Here is a 20,364-nt window from a genome sequence, read left to right as displayed (position 1 = left end):
CTGCCTACTTATAATAATCATTAATAAGAGTAACCTTTTTAATACTTTGTCAACAAGCTAGTTCAGGTAACTGAAATGAAAATTGGTTTCAGATGTAGAACAGATGACAGTGTTCTCGTGAAACATTTTCATATGCACTTAGGGCATCACTTTCTTGTTTTTTCTAGTGGTGTTGTTATCAGCTCTAGATGTACACTTAGAACATATAGTGCCCTGGTAATGTGATTTTGACCAATCTTTTCCTGATGTTTAAAAGTTTGTGCAAGTCTGAGGTTGTGGGACACCAGTGGCAATTTTAGCACTGTTTGTAACAAAGTTTGGGATGTTTATTTGTAACACTTTCTGCTCTGCCTCCTGCCACTAACTCTCGATAACTGTGAATGTTATTTAGAATGCTGTTTTTCAAATACATTGTTACTGTAAGAGCAAGTTGTCTCTTTTACTCATTTTTCTACTGTGTAGTGTGGATGCTTACCTCTCCGCATTTACATATGTTTTGTTTGTGTCAATATCCTGAATTGAAACACAAATGTATTGAGCATTTCTGAATTCAAACATCTGGTTACTGAAAGTGCCACAGTACTTTGTAGTGCTCAGTTTAAGTTACAGTGTTCCACCACTGGATGATGAATCATAGAATCATAGAATTAGTGAGGTTGGAAGGGACCTTTAAGATCATCAAGTCCAACCATTAACCTACACTGATAAAAACACCACCACTTCTAAACCATGTCCCTAAGCACCTCATCTACCCTTTTCTTAAACACCTCCAGGGATGGTGAATCCACCACCTCTCTGGGCAGCCTATTCCAATGTTTAATAACCCTTTCAGTGAAAAAATGCTTCCTAATATCCAATCTAAACCTGCCCTGACATAACTTGAACCCGTTTCCTCTTGTCCTATCACTTGTCAAATCCTGATGTCTTAACTTCAAAGAGTTACGCCTTTCTTGTGGGTAGCACGAGAAGTTTCCTGGTAACCCTCAATTGTGAGAAGATGAGATTTTCATTTCTCTGCAGCTGTGTATTGCTTTTTCACCTGTGAACTGGCTAATATAATGAGCTAAAGAAACTTAAGTGATGCTTTTAGTTTAGCATAGTGCACACATTGCTGCAAGGTCTGCTTTGAAAACAGCTTTAGTCTATGATTTCCCTATCTCTATGCGTTTTTATAATCCCAGTGTTAAATTATTATTTTCTCACTAATCTGTTTTTAATTTGTCAGTAATATACATGCGCACACAACTGGCCAAAGCTGGATTTAGATGATTTTCAATAGAAATGTCTCTATGTCTGTGCTTTGTTGTTGGTTTTTTTTTTTTGGTAGCAGTTTTCTTTGCAAAGTAGAATATCTGCTGCTTCGTTGTGGGTTTCAGAAACAGAACTTGGTAAGGTTTTTTTCAGCTAACTGTAAATTTGCTGTTAACCCAAGTGGACTATGAACAGTGCATGTAAAATAAAATAGAGTATTAACAGTAGGCCTTTATTACAGCTACAGGTTTACATTTGTGCTCAGTGTGTCTAGTTATCTGTTATTTGACTTTTTTGGGGGGTTAAAAGATTCTTGCAAAAGCACCTCAAGTCTACCACACTTTTTTAAAAGTGTTTTTGCTTTATAAATACTGGTTAGCAGATGCAAGAAGAATATTAAATACCTTCCACAAAAGAGACTTTAGCAGATTCTAACTTAAAATACATTTTTAGGGGTGTATCATATCTGAAAAATTAGATTATTGCTAGGATTTCAGTAGCATTAAGTTTCTTGTGGACCTAAGTCCCATTGAAAGTCAAAGGAATTTTAGTTTTGGAGACTACTGGAAATTTAGCCTTATATACTCTTCTCTTCCATAGACTTATGTTTTTTCCATGTGCAGATACTTACTGACGTGTCTGAGCAGCATTGACATTTTACGCTTTCATGTGTATGGTTGTGTAATGTAGCATAAAAGAAAATACACTGAATCAGAGTATGATAATGAATCTCACTATGATTACACAGTAATTTCATAAGAAATAATGCAATATATGAAAAGTTGTATTTTTTCTGGATCCAATGAGTTTTCTACATTAATTTTATACTTTATTAACAGGAAATTAAAATTTGAAGAGTACATGTTCAGTAGGACCACTTTTTTTTCTGGCTACATCAGGAGTGAAGAGGTTTTGTCCTTAAATAAAGAAGTAGCCTCTGATAACATTTTGTGTTGTTAGCATATGATCAAATAACAAACCCTTAAGAGACAAGGAACATTGAGTCACGTGCTTGGTTTTCTTTTTAATTCATACAGCCCAGTCATACCTTTACTTTCAAACCATGTTTCTGTATGACATAGCTTTCTGGAAATAAGTGTTGTGAATTGTCTTCTGACATGTAGCTTATCTTCTGAAGTATTGTACTGTGATCTTTACTTAATGTAATACAGTCTTTACAAAGGGAGAAGAAAGCTGTCAAATTTGTCTAACAGTTGCAAGATGAGCTCAGTTCTTCAGCTTATGGTTTTACGATAATACAAATAGCAGTAATGTGGTTTAAGATTTGGAGGGCCAGGCTGTAAACTCAAGGGAATAGTCTGTGTAGGAAAAAATATTGCAAATACTTTTATTTTGGTTTTATTTTTATTTTTTAAAAGTGGATCATTTTCTGATTCTAATTCAAGAGTGGATGCACACACGCAAGTCCTGCTTGCTCTGAGGCAAGAATGGGTAAGACGGAATGAGCGGTGAAAAAGTAATATATTAAGTTGGTATTGCTTCAGAAGTTAATAGCATCAAATATCCACCTAGCCCTTCCGATGCAATGTGTCTGAGAGACCAATGATATGGTCTGGTCCCAAAGAGCAGTAACAAGTTGAATTACCATATGATGGTATTGTTTTTGAAAAAAAAAAAAAAGCCTTGTATTTGTTGAGAATAGGATTTGGAAAAGTAAGTGGAAAATTGAGCACTGCTTCCTTTGAGCTAGCTGAGAAATTAAGGTTTTTGAAGTATACTCTGCCTTAGCTATGTGAGTGGAACTGAAGACCTGGGGAGGTTGTACTGCTTATCTTAGGATATCCGAGTACAGTACCTGTGTTAGGAGACTTTTAGCCACACAGGACAGCTTATCTTGGAGTCATCTAGACCCTTTGTAAATTGGGCTTCTTCTCTGAAGCCTAGAGAATCCTCTCCACCCCCACCCCTGCGTTAATTTCTAGATGACTAACCTACATCTTAAGAAACTAAATCTGGTCTGGAAGCTACCTCATTTAGGTATGTATTCTGGCGTGTAAAGATGACAGTACAGGTGCTTATTCAATCATTATTCATAGAGACATAGCTAACACTTGGTAATTGTAGTTGTCCTGGAGGTATGTTTTATAAAATCTTAAGTGTGTTGGGTTTTTTCCCTGCGTCCCCCCTTTGAATCCAGGCATTGAATTTGGCAAAATTCCATTTTTTAAAAACAAAACAATAAAAGCTCAGATGTGTACTTATACCATCTTAATGTCATGCTGGAGCCTGACAACACTGTGATAGGTGAAGCTATTTTGTGTGACAGCAAGGTTATATGTAATTGTGATACGGCTTATGTCATTTGTCCTCCTTTGAGGATTGTATTTGGGGGTTCTATGTACTTCCTTCTTTCTTTTCGTGATCAAAGAATGGTGTGTATTGTGTATGTAAAACCAGGTACCATTTCACGTTACAAGGTAAAGATTGTATATCAGCTTGCCTTGCCATGAAGACTGCCAGCAGAAACATGATCAGCGAGTTTAGTTTAGTGAGGGAGTAAATGACAGTGCAAGACAGTAATGAGTGTAAAGGGATTCTCTCTGGAGAAGGCCCATTTTTTAATCTGTAGAACAATATAGCTATCTTCTCTGTGTAGTATGAAGGTACAATGGGTGTAGGTGTTAGTTGAAGACATCAGAATAATGGTTTCTTGAATATGTACCTTCTCTTTCTTTCTCTTTTTTACTGAGTTCAGTATTCTGGAATGGCATGTGACAGCAGTAGCAGTTTTAACTTTGCACTAAATACACTTTTAATCATTAAAGTTGCTAATTTTGAGACTCTTTCATGGGTTAGCACTCTTTTGTGTAGAAGCTTGTAGCTTCTGCATAAGCTTAGAGTTCAGACCTCTCCCTCTGGTGAAAAACAGTGAAAAATCAGTCATTCCTAAATGTTCTGCCCTGTTTGTGTGATTGGTTAATCCACATAATAGTTACAGCAGAAAGGTGATTATGTTAGTTTTTTCAGTTTGCTGTCTGAAGGAAGGGAGAGAGAAAGATGCTTGTTCTTTCTTCCAAAGTCTTGACTGCCTCATGATATAACAGGAGTTCCTGGTATGGTGTCTTTTTGTGTCTCTTCCACTGCACATACATCTAATCATACCTTTATGTATACCTGTATCTGTAATCACAAACAGCTGTTTACTGGATCATCACATACTTCAGAGAGCATATAGCTTTATGTGAATATGTAACCAGGCTCAGTCCCACCACCAAACTCAGACTTGCTGCCTCTGCTTCAATCAGGTGCTTTCTCCAAAATATCTTCCTCTTTCAGTCCTTAAACATCCTGCCAATTACCGTACTACATATAAAGTAACTTCTCAGATATTTTGATTTATTTGATTTATTTTGCCCCCCTCCACTCATTCTCCCTTTCCCACGTTCTGACTTGCGTTGGCAGTTGGGAAGAAAGCTCAAGACACTTTCAGAGGGTTAGAGGCACTCCAGACTGGAGTGTCACATTCATGCTTATCCATAAATAACTCCGTTTGTTTCTCCACAAAGATTTTTAATTATTTTTAAAATGTTTCTTGTTTCTTCAAAAAGATAGTGAATACCATACGCTAAATGATCAAGACGTCTGCTGGTACTCATCGTGTATTTTCATGTGTTTTTAACACCAGAAGTAACTTTCAGGCTATTGGAGATAATCAGGATGCAGTTTCTTTGATATGGATGGTTGTGTAACTAACTGCCTGAGCACTGGTTTTGGTGGAGTGAGAGGGTGAGAAAGTGCACCCAACATGGCCTACTGGTAGCACCATGAACTTGAATCTGTTGTGAAACAGTGATCTCATCTATGAATTTGTAGTTGGATTGAGCCAGTACAACTGCACATGTCTGCCAAAAGGTATGAAATGTATGGTCATCTCCTGTTTTGTTTGCTTTTGCAGTCATGCAGTTCTGTGGTCAATAAGACAGGCTTGCTTTTGGCAGCAGTGTGGTCGGAGAGTGGATTAAGCTGGCAGGAGCACTGGGCTAAGGATGTAGATGTTGCAGGTAGGGAGATCTGTTGGACAGCAGCTGCCTGAATAGGGTGGCCCTGCTTCTGGTGCTTCCTGTGTGTCTGCAGTAATGCTCTTCTGCCTGGTAGTGGGTCAGGTCAAAGTGGTCAGCCAGCAGAAAATAAAAAAACCCAACAGAATATGATTCTGGTTTTGCCAGTTTTATCTTTCTGGATCACCTTCCACAGGATCGGATAACTGTCACTGCTAGTGCAGAAGGACTAGAAAATACACAAAAGGAATGGAATCCCTACTTCTGTCACCATTTAACTTTTTGGGCTGATCTAACTGTAGTGCTGGAATGCGTCCTGAGAGAAATGTCTGTAACAGTTTCAACCTCTCTGTTAGGAAGAATCTCTTGAACAGGAGAGGCCATTATGTCAGTATGATCTGCTGAGGAAGAACAGCCCAGAGATTAGTATGTTTTGAAACAAAAACTCTGTTTGAACTTCTGCATTCATCTCCGTTGGCATCCCTGCCCGTAGGATACAGAGTTATGACAGACATCAGGTATGTCAATTCTAATTTCGCTAAGCTTTCATGTAGAGATACAGAGCTTGCCTGGCAATGCCAGTTTGCAGAGTTTCCGCCTTCCTTGCTGCTGGCTGCTTCATGCCACTGCAGTGCGCTGCCCTATCGGTTGTGCTGGCTGAGCTGCTGTAGCAGCCTGCTGTAAGTTGAGCTGCTGAATCGGTCCAATGTGCGGCATTGCTCTGCAAGTAGTGCGTTGGTGTAATTGAGGGAGGCAATGTATTGTAGCAGAAGGGCTAGAGTGAGTGTCTTGGGAGGACAGGGCAGAGGAAAGGGGGAAAACAGAACTCCTTAAACTCGATTTCTTGCAAAAATCCTTATATTGTAAAAGTATAGTCTCTTTTTCAACATTGTTCTTGGTATTTCCTTATTATGAGAAGGGGCAGGATTTCCCAGATGCCAGTGTGCATGAGCGGCAAAGAGAAGGGCTTGGACAACTGCAGAGTACAGAGGGACCCACCTCCACCATATCTGCTGGGAAGAGGGCCCTAGTCACCCACAGAATGCCAAGTCCCTTTCCATAGGTTAGCTCTGAAAGGAGGAAGGAAGAGATAATAGAAAGTTGAGTTTGCTGACATCCAGAGCAGCACAGACCTCCAGCTTCCAACTACCCGAGGACAACCTGGGTTCTTCTTCAGTGGGTTTTGCAGATCCCAGCTTACAGGGAGCAGTGGCGGGAAGTCAGCCTCATAAGGGGAGTACATGGAAAGATTGAGGCTCCTCAGTGTACATATACAGTAAACCATAGTATCACCTTAATGTTCATCTCTGTACTTCAGTCCTGTTGCTGTGTTTAGTGCTGCTTCTATGCACTTTTTCCCTTCTCCCCCTTATATTGTTCTGCCCTCCTCAATTTTCCTCTCTTAGTCTTTTTGCATGCCTTCCCTTCAGCAGTCTTTGTTTCCTACCTTTCCTGAATACATTCCTACATACAATTTATTTCAAAGTATATTGGATACTGTCTGAAGTGTTCTGTAATACTCACAGTTTTCTCAAAATAAAAGCCTTTGACAAAATGTAGACTTTAGAAAAATATTTTTGTTTGGTTTGTTTGCTTGTTTAATTTTTTTAGACTTGTTGAACAGGTTCAGTAGGCCCTGTGTGTCTTCGGGGTATCCAGCTTGTGGAACCTGGCAGGAGAAAAAGGGGTTTGGCTAGTTAGTCTGTTTGTGCCCATGTAATTTGTTTAGTTTATTTAAACTGGTCTTGGAAGGTTAACTCTTGTGAGTTTGGATTTTTAACTTTGTTTTTCTAAGGGTATGTTTGCTGCCATGTACTAGATGGCGTAGGTGTTAGGAGACTGACGATATTTTTGCTGTAGGAGGTGCCTGTACTGTGGCAAAAATAAAAAGTCTATCCAAGAACAGCAACTTTTTCATTTTCATGAAGGGGTAAGAAGTGGAGTGTTTGTGAATCTCTTGCTTTCACATCTTGAGTGCTCACCTTACTCTTTGGCATTCTTGAGCTTTTAGGATCTTCTTAGTAACTATGTGAATTTTGGAATTTAGAGAAACAGATCTTGACTTCTGCTGCTAATGTTTCATAGCTGGCTTCTAATACTGTTCTGGTAATATTCTCTGAGATTATACTTTAAGAATTATGTTAATAATTAATGCATAAATACAGTACACAGTGAGCAGATCTGTTTCTCTCAATCTTATTAAGAGTTGAAACTCTTGAAGTTGAGGAAAAAAGTAATTTACAGGAAGTGGCAGTGCAATTTCATATTATTTCTGAGTGTGCAATCCCACCAGTAGCTGAACCTGACCTAATCCCATGTCATGTCACTAAAGGGAGTAGTCCAACTTTCTCCTCTGCCTGTGCCATCCTGCTTTCTGTAACAGCCCCTGCTGGATTCTTTTTTTCCCTTTCCAGGTGGATGAGCACGTTGATCTGATTTCATAGAATCATAGAATCAGAATGGTTTAGATTGGAAAGGACCTTGAAGATCATTGAGTTCCAACCCCCCTGCCGTAGGCATTTACCTGATTTATGCTTGCTGGAACATCAAAACTTGTTTTAGGAGGGGCAAAAACATGTAAAAGGGGTTTTGGACTGTAAATTGCTCCTACTGGTGGTAGCACCGTCTTAAGCTGACTTAAATGAATCCTGAAACTGCACCTTGCTTGAAGGAGAAACAATAGATGCTTCTGATTCTAAAAGACTATTTTTCTTTCTTAGTGTCCTAATAACATCTCAGAGCAGTATGTTACATTTGACACTAGTGATTCAATTTAAAAAAAATTAACTAATTGAACTAGAGTAACTAATGTGACTTCCTTGTGTGATGTAGCTTTCTACCGGGGAAAAGATGAAGATGTTAGTAAGGGATAAGAATGATGACCTTCATTTGATGTATCTTACATAAGACACAACAGTTCACATGGGCTTTTTTGTCATGATTTTTTGCAACAGTTTTCTTTGTGGTACCTGAATTCCCATCTCTGGTTAAATGTATGATATATTTGCTATTAAAACAGAGACTGCCTTTCATTAAAATAAGCTGCAAGGTGAATTGTAAGGCTTGTATACTTGTGTGGTGGGTTGACCCTGGCTGGATGCAGTCCTTCCCACGGGCTACAATTCTTCAAGAACTGCTCCGGTGCGTCTCCCTTCCATTGGGTGCAGTCCTTCAGGAACAGACTGCTCCAGTGTGGGTCCCTCATAGGGTCACAAGTCCTGCCAGCAAACCTGCTCCAGTGTGGGCTGCTCTCTCCACAGGTCCACAGGTCTTGTCAGGAGCCAGCTCCAGTGCGGGCTTCCCATAGGGTCACAGCCTCCTTCAGGCACATCCACCTGCTCTGGCATGTGGTCCTCCATGGGTTGCAGGGGTACAGCCAGCCTCACCATGATCTTAACCACAGGCTGCAGGGGAATCTCTGCTCCAGTGCCTGGAGCACCTCCTCCCCCTCCTTCTTCACTGACCTTGGTATCTGCAGAGTTGTTTCTCTCACATATTCTCACTCTTCTCTCTGGCTGCAGTTGCTGTTGCACAGTTTTTTGCCCCTTCTTAACTATGCTATCCCAGAGGCACTACCACTGTCGCTGATGGGCTCAGCCTTGGCCAGTGGTGGGTTTGCCTTGGAGCCGTCTGGCATTGGCTCTATTGGACATGGGGGAAGCTTCTAGCAGCTTCTGACAGAAGCTACCCCTGTAGTCCATCCCTGCCCCCCCCACTACCAAAGCTTTGCCATGCAAACCCAATACAACTTGATTACTGACAGATGAGAGGAACAGAATTGCACAGCTGCAAAACTTAAAAAAATTGAAAGACCAGTAAATGCCAGAAAATGGGTTGTCAGACTTGTCTTCTGGTCTCCCATCTGTTGTATTTGCTAAACCTTGATTTCAAAATTAACATGTTATGAAGTCTCTGAGCAAAAACTGCTGTCTGTTTGCAAGGGGTGGAACTTTGAAAAATTGTGACCCTAGTTACCAGAAAAACTCTACATCCCATACCTTTGTGCCCAGAAAACCAAAACATTCAAGCGACTCAGTGGTTAAACACTTGTGATGTGCCATTTGTGAGGCTATTATGCTGAATCAAAAAGTCAAATAAAAAGCAAAAACAAAACAACTTTCAAGCTAAATAGAGTGAGAAATTTGTCATATAAGGGAATATGGGAAATCATGAACCCTGAAGATGAGCTTCACAGAGCTGTTATCATTTAAAGATGCAAGGTAATCTAGTATGATTTCTTTCTTGTTCCCTTCAGTAATAAGAGGAAATAAAAGAGGAACTAAAATTATAAACATAGACTAATATAAGTTAAGATTTATTTGATTAAATAAGAGCTAATCTAATATTATATGTTTATATGGCTCTTTAAAAAAGCAATACTTATTTGAGAGTATTCCCCTTTCAAGTTTTTAAATAAGCGTTCATAACCACTGCAGGAATTCTGCTTGAGTGTGCCTGTGGTAAGAACATGGAGAAAAGGCTTTTGTAATAATAAGGCAAAATCCCCAGCTACGTTTACTTTCCCCTCTCTCCTGTCTTATGTACTTAATCCTGTTTCATAACAAGCTGCTGTGACTTATTTGAGGTATTAGTCTTCCAAATAATTCTCATCAAACTTTTGGTCTAATAATGATTTTGTTTGTATATATCTTTATATATCTCTGTAATTGTCAGAAGTAATGTGTGCCATGGACATGTCAGGTGCTTTTTAAAAGTAATCTACTTTCAAGAAACTTGCTTTCAAATAAATGGGAACCTTTTATCTATTTCCTGTAAGTTTGCCCTTTGTTTCATTTATCTTAATAAAAATATGTTAGCCAGCTGGGAAATACGTGGATTTTTCATAGAAGGGATTGATAAAAGATTTTAAACAAAGTATTTTGGGCATGATAATCTTCCTGCTGCCCAAGTATCTGAATTAGAATTTCTTAAATGAGATAAACTCCACAATTATAGCGAGTGTAATATCATATTGGTCCATATTAGAAGTACTTATTACAAAGTGATTGCAAGATAAGAATCTTTTTGTGTGTTTTATACCTGTATTAAATAATTTCCGGTCCAGATAAGCCTTGTAACTAGTTTAGAGGTGATTTGGTAGTCTGTGGGCCCCAGGTGGGTTTGGTAGGATTAAATTTTTATAGATGACTGTGCATTTCTCCTGGTGGGGAAAATTATGGAACAACTCCAATGAATTTTCTTCTCTTTTTACATTTGTCCCTTTGAGAATCAGCATTTCATTACCTGTGCTTTATTCTGTGTGGTTTTATATTCTCTGATTTCTGTTCCCTTACACCTTATTTTACTTCCTTTCCAATTTTCCTCTTTGCCCCTTATTTGTCTGCCTTTGCTTGGATTGCCTTTTTGCAGAATGAGGTTACCAAACGAATTTGTGGTAATATTTAAGATAGAGTATTTGTGTTCCAAGATCATTTGAAATGCTTTAAACATCAGAAGCATACTCAGATTGCCTTGAAAAATGCGTGTGTGCTGGCATTTGTCAGTATAGGCTTGTGACTGGTTGTGTGAAATGCTAGATATCTTTGCTGCTTTTAAGATGGATTTTTATAAAACCATCAAAGAACTATTAATGTAGGGTCTGTGCAGTAGCAAGGGGCTTAGCTTGTAGGACAGAGGGATGCTGAATAGAAGTAAAAGAGCATTCTCTCTCATTGTTGTATTCTCTCAATATTTTGCTGACTCAGCCTCTTACCGCAGCAGGAGTTTCTGTCAGTGCAGGTTTGCTTCTGTGGGAAGAGCTATGATGTGTAGAAGATCTGTAGAAGACACAGCTCTGCTGGGGTCATTCTGACACAGCCATTATATCGCTGCCTCCAGAGCTGTTTCAGGAGACTCATTCCTCTGTGCATTTTTCTCACAGTTCCTCATGTCAGTGCCACATTCCGTATTTACAAAGCAGTGCTGCATCCTCAGCTCCATTTCCCTGTGCGCTAAATGAAGCACACTTGCCTGATCCACTGCTCTTTCCCCTTGGAAAAAGGAGAAAGAGAGAAGTCTTAGTGGTGGTCTGCAGTGGGGAGTGTTTTCAACTGGGCCTTGCATTTAGTAGATCCTGAGAGCTCTCCTGAGGTTTTGCATATGCAGGGTCACAGCTGTTTCTTTGGTGAACTGATAAATTTAGAAGCTGCCCTGCAGGTGACCCAATGTGCATGTGAATGTGCAGTCTGTGATGTTCAATGCTTGGTCTTTTTAATGTGACTGAACGAATTTAAGTGTGCAGTGAGCGGACTGGGATTCATGGAAGAGGAAAGGTCGGACTCTGCCATGCGCGCTTCTGCCTTTCCTTTGCCGGGCGAGAGGAACTGCAGAAAAAGTTTCATCTCAATGATGAATTGTATTCTGAAGTTTTTTCAGGACATACATTTCCCTTGGGATGTACTTTAGCTGGCGAGGTGGTTTTTCAAGTAAATACTCATGCAGCTATCTCTGTAAAAGCACGTACACTTTTTTTATGCATGAGATTATTTTTTTAAATAAGTTGTCCTTTATGACTGCATTTGCACACATTACTGCCTGTGGTTCCATGTGAGAGCATTAAAAATTCAAATAACCATTACTTCCTACATATCCTTTTTTCTTTGTAGCATGATACGTTCCAGTTATTGCTAAACCTGCTTTTTGCTCAGTTTATAAATGATGATGACACAAAACTGGGAGGGGTGGCTGACACACCAGAAGGCTGTGCCGCCATACGGCATGACCTGGACAGGCTGGAGAGTTGGGTGGAGAGGAACCTAATGAAATTCAACAAGAGCAAGTGTAGGGTACTGCACCTGGGGAGGAATAACCCCATGCATCAGTACAGGTTGAGGGCTGACCTCCTGGAGAGCAGCTCTGTGGAAAGGGACCTGGGAGTCCTGGTGGACAACAGGATGACCAGGAGGCAGCAATGTACCCTGGTGGCCAAGAAGGCCAGTGGCATCCAGGGGTGCATCAAGAAGAGTGTGGCCAGCAGGTAAGAGGGAGGTCATCCTCCGCCACTGCTCTGCCCTGGTGAGGCTGCATCTGGAGTATTATGCCCAGTTCTGGGCTCCCCAGTTGAAGAAGGACAGAGGACTGCTGGAGAGGGTCCAGCAAAGGGCTACAAAGATGTTTAGGGGATTAGAACATCTCTCTTAAGAGGAAAGGCTGAGGGACTTGAGTCTTTTTAGTCTAGAGGAAAGAAGACTGAGGGGGATCTTATCGATAGTTATAAATACTTAAAGGGAGGGTGCCAGGGGGATGGGAACAGTCTTTTTTTCAGTGGTGCCCAGTGATAGGACAAGAGGTAACGGGCACAAACTTGGGCATAGGAAGTTCCATCTAAACATGAGGAGAGTCTTCTTTATTTTGAGAGTGGCAAAGCACTGGAACAGGCTGCCCAGAGAGGTTGTGGAGTCTCCCACACTGGAGACATTCAAAACCCACCTGGATGCCATCCTGTGCAACCTGCTGTAGGTGACTCTGCTCTGGCAGGGAGGTTGGACTAGATGATCTCCAGAGGTCCCTTCCAACCCTGACTGTTCTGTGATTTTCAACAAATGTGATGAAAAAAACTTACTTATGCCCATCTAAATGGTGATCCCAGTGAAAAAAGAAACCTGTCAATTTTCCTGTGTGGGAAAGCATTTTCTGGCACATGTCAGATTTTGAATCTTCAAGATTTTGACGCAACTTGATTGAAACTATTTAATCTGGATGGACAGTAGAGGTCTCTGCCTACAGGAGAGCAGTAATTCTAACTACCTTTTTCAGAAGACCTTTTCGTACAACGTCTGTAGTAAGGACACTAAGCTCCAGCTATCCTTGAACCTTTTCATAATGTGGTTATGGATTTACATATTATTATCTTGATGACCAAATGTGATAAATGGATATCAGCAAGTACATATATTTCTTTACTGAAGAAAGACTGCATAGACTGGGATTGGCAGAAATCTCCTGGATATTTATAAGCTCTCCATCAGTGACTTTGTCTGTGCTTGTGTATGCTGTCTCAGTAAACATCTCAACTATTTAGGCTAACTCTCACATTGTGAAGCAAATGCAAAGGTACCTCTTGGGGGATGGATGTGGAACTGTTTCAAGACAAAGCTTTTAAGCAGTGCAACTAGAGCAAGAGATCTGGTGTTCAGCCTCAACCTTATGTCTGTGGCCAAGATAAGTAAATGTAAATGCTGGATGCATTTAGAGAAGGAGAGGTTGGCAGATTTTCAGAGTTAGTGTTGTAGATTGTCTTTTTTTTTCTTTTTTCCTCAAGTCTGAGAGACTGGAAATTTAGTAGGAACTGGAAGATAGTGCCTTTCAGAGAAGCAAGCAGGGTCAGCACTCAATCCAAACCATGTTGCTCGGAGCTCTGTCCCCTCAGGTCTTGAAAGCCTCCATGGGTGGAGGTTCCACAACTTACTGGACAACCTGTTCCAACCCTTAAATATCCTTAAGTCTCAGTTTGTTCTGTCTCCCTTTGGAGGCTGTCTTTCAAATCATTCTTCCATCAGCAACATGAACCTCAAGCACTTTTAACCTGCTCATTGTCTTGAAAAAATGGTGCTAAGGATTCACTCGTCTTTTCTTTGTGTGGTGTCAGACCTTCATCCGTCAGTCTATTGCTTGTCCCAGATTTGTTCCCCGCACTGCCCATACTGCAGTGACTCACATTAAGACTCTTCATTAGCTGTGGTTGTAGCCTAGGCTTTTAAAATGCCAAACCATAGTTGTATCATAAAAGGTGATCCAAATACATCGTGTTGAATTATCAGGTGGTGGTTCTAAACATCATGGCATAATCTATCAGGGTAATCTAACAATTATTGCCTATCAGATTCTTGCTTCTGGTGCATTTTTAATGCATTTTTTCATAAAACTGTAAATTACAGTTATTCGTGTCATTTCTGTTGTTTTATTCTCTGTTTACTGAAATAGCTATCCTGCTTCAGCTAATGGAGCAAAGATAGCAAAAAGTCCATACACTGATGGATGACGCTGTTTTCATGGGTGATTAATGTGTGTTCTTACAGTATGCCACCTTTCTGAATACCATTGATTCTTCAAAACAGGGAGAGTAGCTTTAAAGCATTTTTGTCAAAATATTTCTGACTTCTTTGTTACCTGAAAATTGCAACCTTTAATAATCTGAAAATGATGCTTTCCTCGTCTAATGCAGTCAAAGGAGAGATTAAGGGACAGGTTATAACAAATTACTCTTCAAAAATCTTCACAAAATAATCACTGTTAGTCTAAGCTTTATGAACCTCAGCGCTTTTCTGGGATCTTAATGTGGATTGCAAATCCTGATCTATTTCTTTTTTGAATATTTCTGCTCTGGAAAACAGTTCTACATAAATCTTGAAATTAACATAAAGCCCCTGTCCTTACTATCAGCAAGGCATTTTTCCAGGATGCCGTCAGAGTCAGGACTTGAGAGGGAGCCAGACTGGTGCAGGGTCAATTCAATATTCCTCTGTTGTGTTCCTGGGACTACGGCTGTGCATCAGAGAAAATGCGCTTTACTGAGTCTGAATCTTACTGACTTTGCTTTAGCACAGGCCATGCCACTGAAATGTTTGTATCATGTTCTCCATTCCTGTGGGTTTCAGGAAGGCATTTTAGTATAGATACACCGATGGACCTAAACTGTTACACCTTCTGAAAAGTTGTAGCACTAAGTCTGCAACTGCCTGATTACGTCTGCACAAGCCATCTCTTGGAAGATGCTGGACTGGGTTTTGAAAGCTTTTGTAGACCTAAGCTACTTCATCAATTTGGGCACATTTGCTGTACCATCAGTGGCACATTCTGTAGAATTGTTACTGTCTGGGATTTCCCTCTACCCCAGGGTACTTTCATTCTGTGGTTACATAAGATAATGGAGACTTGATTGTATTCAGATCTTATTATTTACGGAGTATTTTGAGGATATTTGGGGTAATTGAATGTGATAGGTGATTAACAAGTCTTTGATACTGAATTGTTATGTGGAGGCCCAAGCAGATACAACAGAATAGATCAGGTTTGTAGGTCAGTTGTTGTGTATATGAGAACTAAGCAGTGTTTGTGGTACATCTGGGAAATAGTTGAAAGTGACTTGGTTTGGTTTGGTTTTCTTCTAAATAGAAAAGGCAGTAGTGTAACGCGAATTTATTAATGAGTTGAACCAGAGATAGAAGGAGGATGAGGAAGGCAGGGCTTAGAGGGACAGGGCTCAATGAATTTTTTTAAAATTTCTTTTGAAATTTGCTGTCAAATGAGGAATGTATATCTTAACTTTAGAAAGCATTTCCTTATTTTACGCATTACAAATGTAATTCCTTTGTGAATAAAGTACCGTTTCAGTATCATAGTTCTTCATTTGCAGATAGATCCTTAATATATATGGCATTTAAAGATGAATGGCAGTGAATAATTCGGGTAAATACTGTGTAGGAGGTTATTTTTCTTACGTAAATATCTTGATGCAGTTAAATAATTGTTTCAAAGATCTAGGCATAGATTTTTAATTAATGTTTACATATTTGCCCTGAGCTGGATTTTATTATTCAGATTAACAGGTGAATGTTTTATGTTATAAACTGCTTAAAGCATAAATCTTCTGAAAATCAAAGCCACCTGTCTCAAACAAGCAAACAGTACACCTTCATCTCCCCATTAACCCAAATTAAAATATATTGGGCAGGTAAAGGGTTTACTGGATAAAGGGTAGAATAATCTGCTTTTGATTGATTGCTAGCAAGTAATATTAGGAAAAGGAAGGATGTCCTAGCAGCCATTTGGTTTCACAAATTACATTCTAAGCACGAACAATTCTATTGATTGCTTTCTTTGACACCCAGGTTGTAAACAGTCACTTAATAGCATCTTTAGGGCAAACGAGTCTTACTGCATTAAGTAATAGGAATATCACATTGCACCTTTTTTCCTGTTCGGCACAGTTTTTTATTTTGCCTTTGCCTTTCATTTTACCTTGTTACAGTCCTAATTCATTGATCTATCCACATTCGGTAAAGTTATTAAATCCTAGTTAAATTTATGCTCTGTATACCTGTCATGTGGTTCTAAACATGAACTAAGAACAATGCAGATTTTGGATATTTTAAAGTCTAATAAAGTGAACCAGTTTGGTAGAGGATTAGGGTGAGATGAAGTAAAATATCTGGCATGTCTCTGAACTACTGAGACATAATATTTAATATAAACCATGCCAATGATACTGCATTCTTTTCTTAATACCTGAAGTACCAAGCAGTATACTAGGCCATGACAGGCCTGTCATTTGGATCATGGGAAGGTGGAGCTTGTAGTGATAGAGTGTCAGGCTCTTGAGAAATGTTTACTGTGGATCCAGAAATGACACTGAAATTGAGGCTGGTGGAAAGTATCTCCTTGCGGAGATAATGTATCATGTGTCCTTGGTATGGATGGAATGAGTAAGTAATTGAATGATGGAAGTCACATCTGACCCAGACAAAAGTGTTCTAGATTGTATCCTCCTGGATTAATGTTGAGAGCCCTCTCTTAATCTACTCAATTCCTTACACTCTTGGAGAAGATGACCGTGAAAGCTTAATGTTAATTTTATTTTTTTAAATCCAATACAAAATTAATTAATTTACTGTTTATGAACAGTTAAAAAGCGTATATGGAATCATGTTTGACCTGCAGGTTTCTAAAAACGAAATAAAGCATAGTTTGACATACAGTTTTGACCAGACTGAAATTGAATTTTTAATTTTGTGGAAGGATTAAATTTAGATTTTTTTTTTTATTGGTTGATTTATAGGCTGGTACACAGTTGCATCAGTTGCTAGTGAAGTCCTGGATGGTCAGCTGGTCAGCTTTAGTTGAAGAGTCAGAAGCAAAAATCAGAACACATAATAGATTAGAGTAATTTGAATTTGGATAGTGGGGATGATGAAAGTGAGCCATAAGACTGAGTGGGTATACACCGTGAGTGGAATACAAAGGGTGAATTGCATACTCATACGGGCATTTAAGACCATGCTTCTGCCTAAAATGGCATTTTTGTCTTCGTGCTCTCTACTTGTGAATGTTCTTACTTCCTCCCTTTCGTTGGTGTTAGTGTTTATGGGGCTGTGTGGTAGGTCATGTCAGCTCACTGAGGAGCTGAAACTAACCCTTTCAGACAAAAATAAATGATATGAAATGGGATGAGATGGAGGGAATGTGTCATCTAACTGTATTTACGGGTGCTTATGTCATATAAAGACTTCCATAAAATCATATGGGTGACAATTTGGGATTTAATAGTATGGACAGTATTAACAGTATGGAACTGAGTAGGATTAAAAACTGTTTAATTATGGAGGCAGAGACCCAGAAAACAAAGAATTTTGTGTTGATTTTTTTTAAATTTTAGACTTCAAGTCTGCAGTTCTTACCTTTGATAGCATAAAGGCAATAGTACTATGTTTTAGCACTGCAAGTACTGCCCTATTTTGCTTAGTGTGACCACTTATTTGCACTTTTTAGTATGTAGTGCAAGCAATGTAGTGAGTGTCTGGTAAACAGTGTGTTTTCTGGGCACCCTGGGGGTGGGAGGGTTGGGGACATGTTGCAGTTTCACAAATAGCTCCTTCAGCGGGAGAACTGGCTATACCTCTACATAGTAGATCCTTCTGAGGTGGTTGTAGTGTAGCTGACAATCCCAATTTTTCATTCATGTGAGTTCTCCAGCTTAGTTCACCATGTATCTCCCTAAATATTTGCCCCAACACTGTGGGGTGTGGAAAGACTAGCTCTGTGTTGAGGCTTCCTTCTTTTATTCATGTTTGGCTGTTGCTCTGGTTAATGATTAAGAAAAAAAAAGAAAAACAAACCCAAAACAAAACACCAACAGATGAAGAGTCAAAATAAGACAGTTTTAAGCTTTGTAGACTTCCTTGCCCTGTTCCTTCTTCCCACTCTCCATTCCTGCCTTTGTCATTGTATGTATCTATATATGGTCGATGAGATGTACTGTACTGCATGTGTTGCAAATCACTGTCTTTTGTTTTAGCTTTTACCAGATTCGTGCATCTATGAAAATTCCTCCAAGAATTCCACACAAATTAGAAGCTAGCTTGTTACGTGCAACTGGTAAGTGCAAAAACTTGTAGTAAATGAGGTCATTATCTTGCCTTGCTAATTAAGGGCACATGCTTTTTGTTTTATATTGTTATAAGTAATATAAAAGTGTTTTTAATTTTGTTTTTAATACAATAAAAATGTGAGTTGTTTCATGATGATCTGCTGAAAAACTAGCTAGTTCTTAGCAATGAGACCTAGAAGTTGATTACAGAATTTGTGTTACTGTTTTTCCTCTGTTAATTGCCTTTGCTGGTACCAAAATGTTCCTTTATATTAGTGTCTTCTGTTTTTTCCACTGATCTACGCGGTCTTCTCTGTGATTCAGGCTAAGATGACCAAGGGCAAATCTCATTTAAGTAGATAACTCAAAGTAATGGAGAACCTCAGATACAGGCTCTTATACAGATTGCTAAACCTTTTTTTTTTCTGAAAAGAAGATTCTGAAAGGATCCAGTCTTGCTGTTTTCAAACTTGCTCTCTTGCTCTCTTGGTGGCAAAGTTGGAAATTGATTTAACCTCCTGAACAGAATTACCTACTCCTTCATTTTTTTTTTTTTTTTTACTGAAACCTGAATTTTTGAGGCTATATTAAAAGTAACTCTGAGTAGAGCAACAATGTAGGTACTGAATTTTAGTCATGCTTCCTGAATATTTCTTGGATTGGTGTGAAATAAATAAATAATTCTCATGAACCAAGATTACTCCACTTCAAAGGCAAAGTTTGGTGTGGTTTAGGGAATTTAGCTCTGCTGAACTGATCCATTAGTAAACTATACTTTTTTTAATAGTGTCACTTAATGATATGTTTAATGTCACTGAAAAAAAGTTTTTCCATTTTGTGGTATAATTTTAGAATGGTCTTCAGTTATTTTTTCAGAAAGCTGCAATTTTGTTAGTAAGTTGTGGCATATGTTAGCTCCTTTGTCTGTCATTACTAGGCATAAAGGATGTAAACATTAAGACTGCAATTTGATGTGAGTTTAGATCAGCAGTGCTGTCAAAAAAAAAAAAAAATCAGGCTGTGATTCCCCCTGCTTGCTCCATCTTACCTTCATATTGTGCTGTGCTCTGTTGACACAAGTGTCTGATTTGGCCCGGGAGCTCAACTGGGGAGCTCATTCAGCTGATAAGAATCTGTTTCATAAAAAACCAAACCCCTCCAAACCAGGGGTTCTTTTTAGATCAGTCTCAGTTTGGTTTATCAGGTAGTTACTGATAATGTTTGTGCCACAACAAAGCAGAAAGAAGGGTACAAGCTGGTCAATGAAAGGGCATTAGTTTGTCCTTCTTGTGGATATGATAGTGCTTGGTCTTGCTGAGGACCTCTGCCTTCCATTCATTTCAACTGCTTGCTTTATTTAGCAGAGATGGACACTGTAGCTCTTAACTCACAGCTCTCCTGCTCAAGGTGGTGGAATAGCTGATGCCAGTTACTGAGACTGCTGTTATTTGTAGAAAATAGCTGCTATTATGCTACCTGTGGACTAGCACTAAGAGGGTTGACCCACTATCTGAAAGTGTTGCTTGTGGACCGGAGGAGGCTGGACAGGAGCTCACAACTCTCTCTTGAGAGTGATGTGCTGTGTTGGTCAGGCACTTTTTCCCGTACTTTTCTGTCTCTCCCTTGTTCTGTCTTTTTCATACTTAACTGTTCTAAATCCTACTCCCTTTGACAGCATCATGGTTTTCCCACTCGAGTCCAAGTCATTTTGTCAACTTCTAGGTCTCCCTAGCCTTTGCACGAGTCACCTGCAGTTTCCTTACCTTAGGTGTGTGTTTTCCCCTCTGCCACAGACTGTTTGATCTATCTCTTCCTTTTATTTCCCCAAGTCAAATGTACAGTCTCAGTTTTCCCTTCTTCCTGTTCCTTTGCATCTCCTTCCACCCCTTGTCCAGCTCCTCATGAGGTCCCATGATAATTTAAATGCAATTTTCTTCCATTTCTATTTACCACGTCCTTTAGTAGTTCACTAGAATTGCTTAGGACCCGGAATGAGTGTCATTACAGATG

General features: G+C 39.4%; 1 protein-coding gene across 1 annotated transcript in view; it reads left to right on the top strand.

Annotated features, from left to right (window-relative positions):
• FAM135A (family with sequence similarity 135 member A) overlaps window positions 1-20,364 on the top strand; it is an 80,670-nt gene that overhangs the window by 7,374 nt on the left and 52,932 nt on the right. Inside the window, exon 2 of the mRNA XM_082480891.1 lies at window positions 18,283-18,362. Within this exon, the coding sequence (XP_082337017.1) occupies window positions 18,283-18,362 (80 nt within the window). The remainder of the gene's footprint in view (window positions 1-18,282; window positions 18,363-20,364) is intronic.

Source organism: Vanellus vanellus, assembly GCF_965231255.1.
Source record: "Vanellus vanellus genome assembly, chromosome: 3".
Lineage (NCBI taxonomy): Eukaryota > Metazoa > Chordata > Aves > Charadriiformes > Charadriidae > Vanellus > Vanellus vanellus.
Note: the sequence above shows the minus strand (reverse complement) of the source record. Positions and strands in the feature narration are given on the sequence as shown.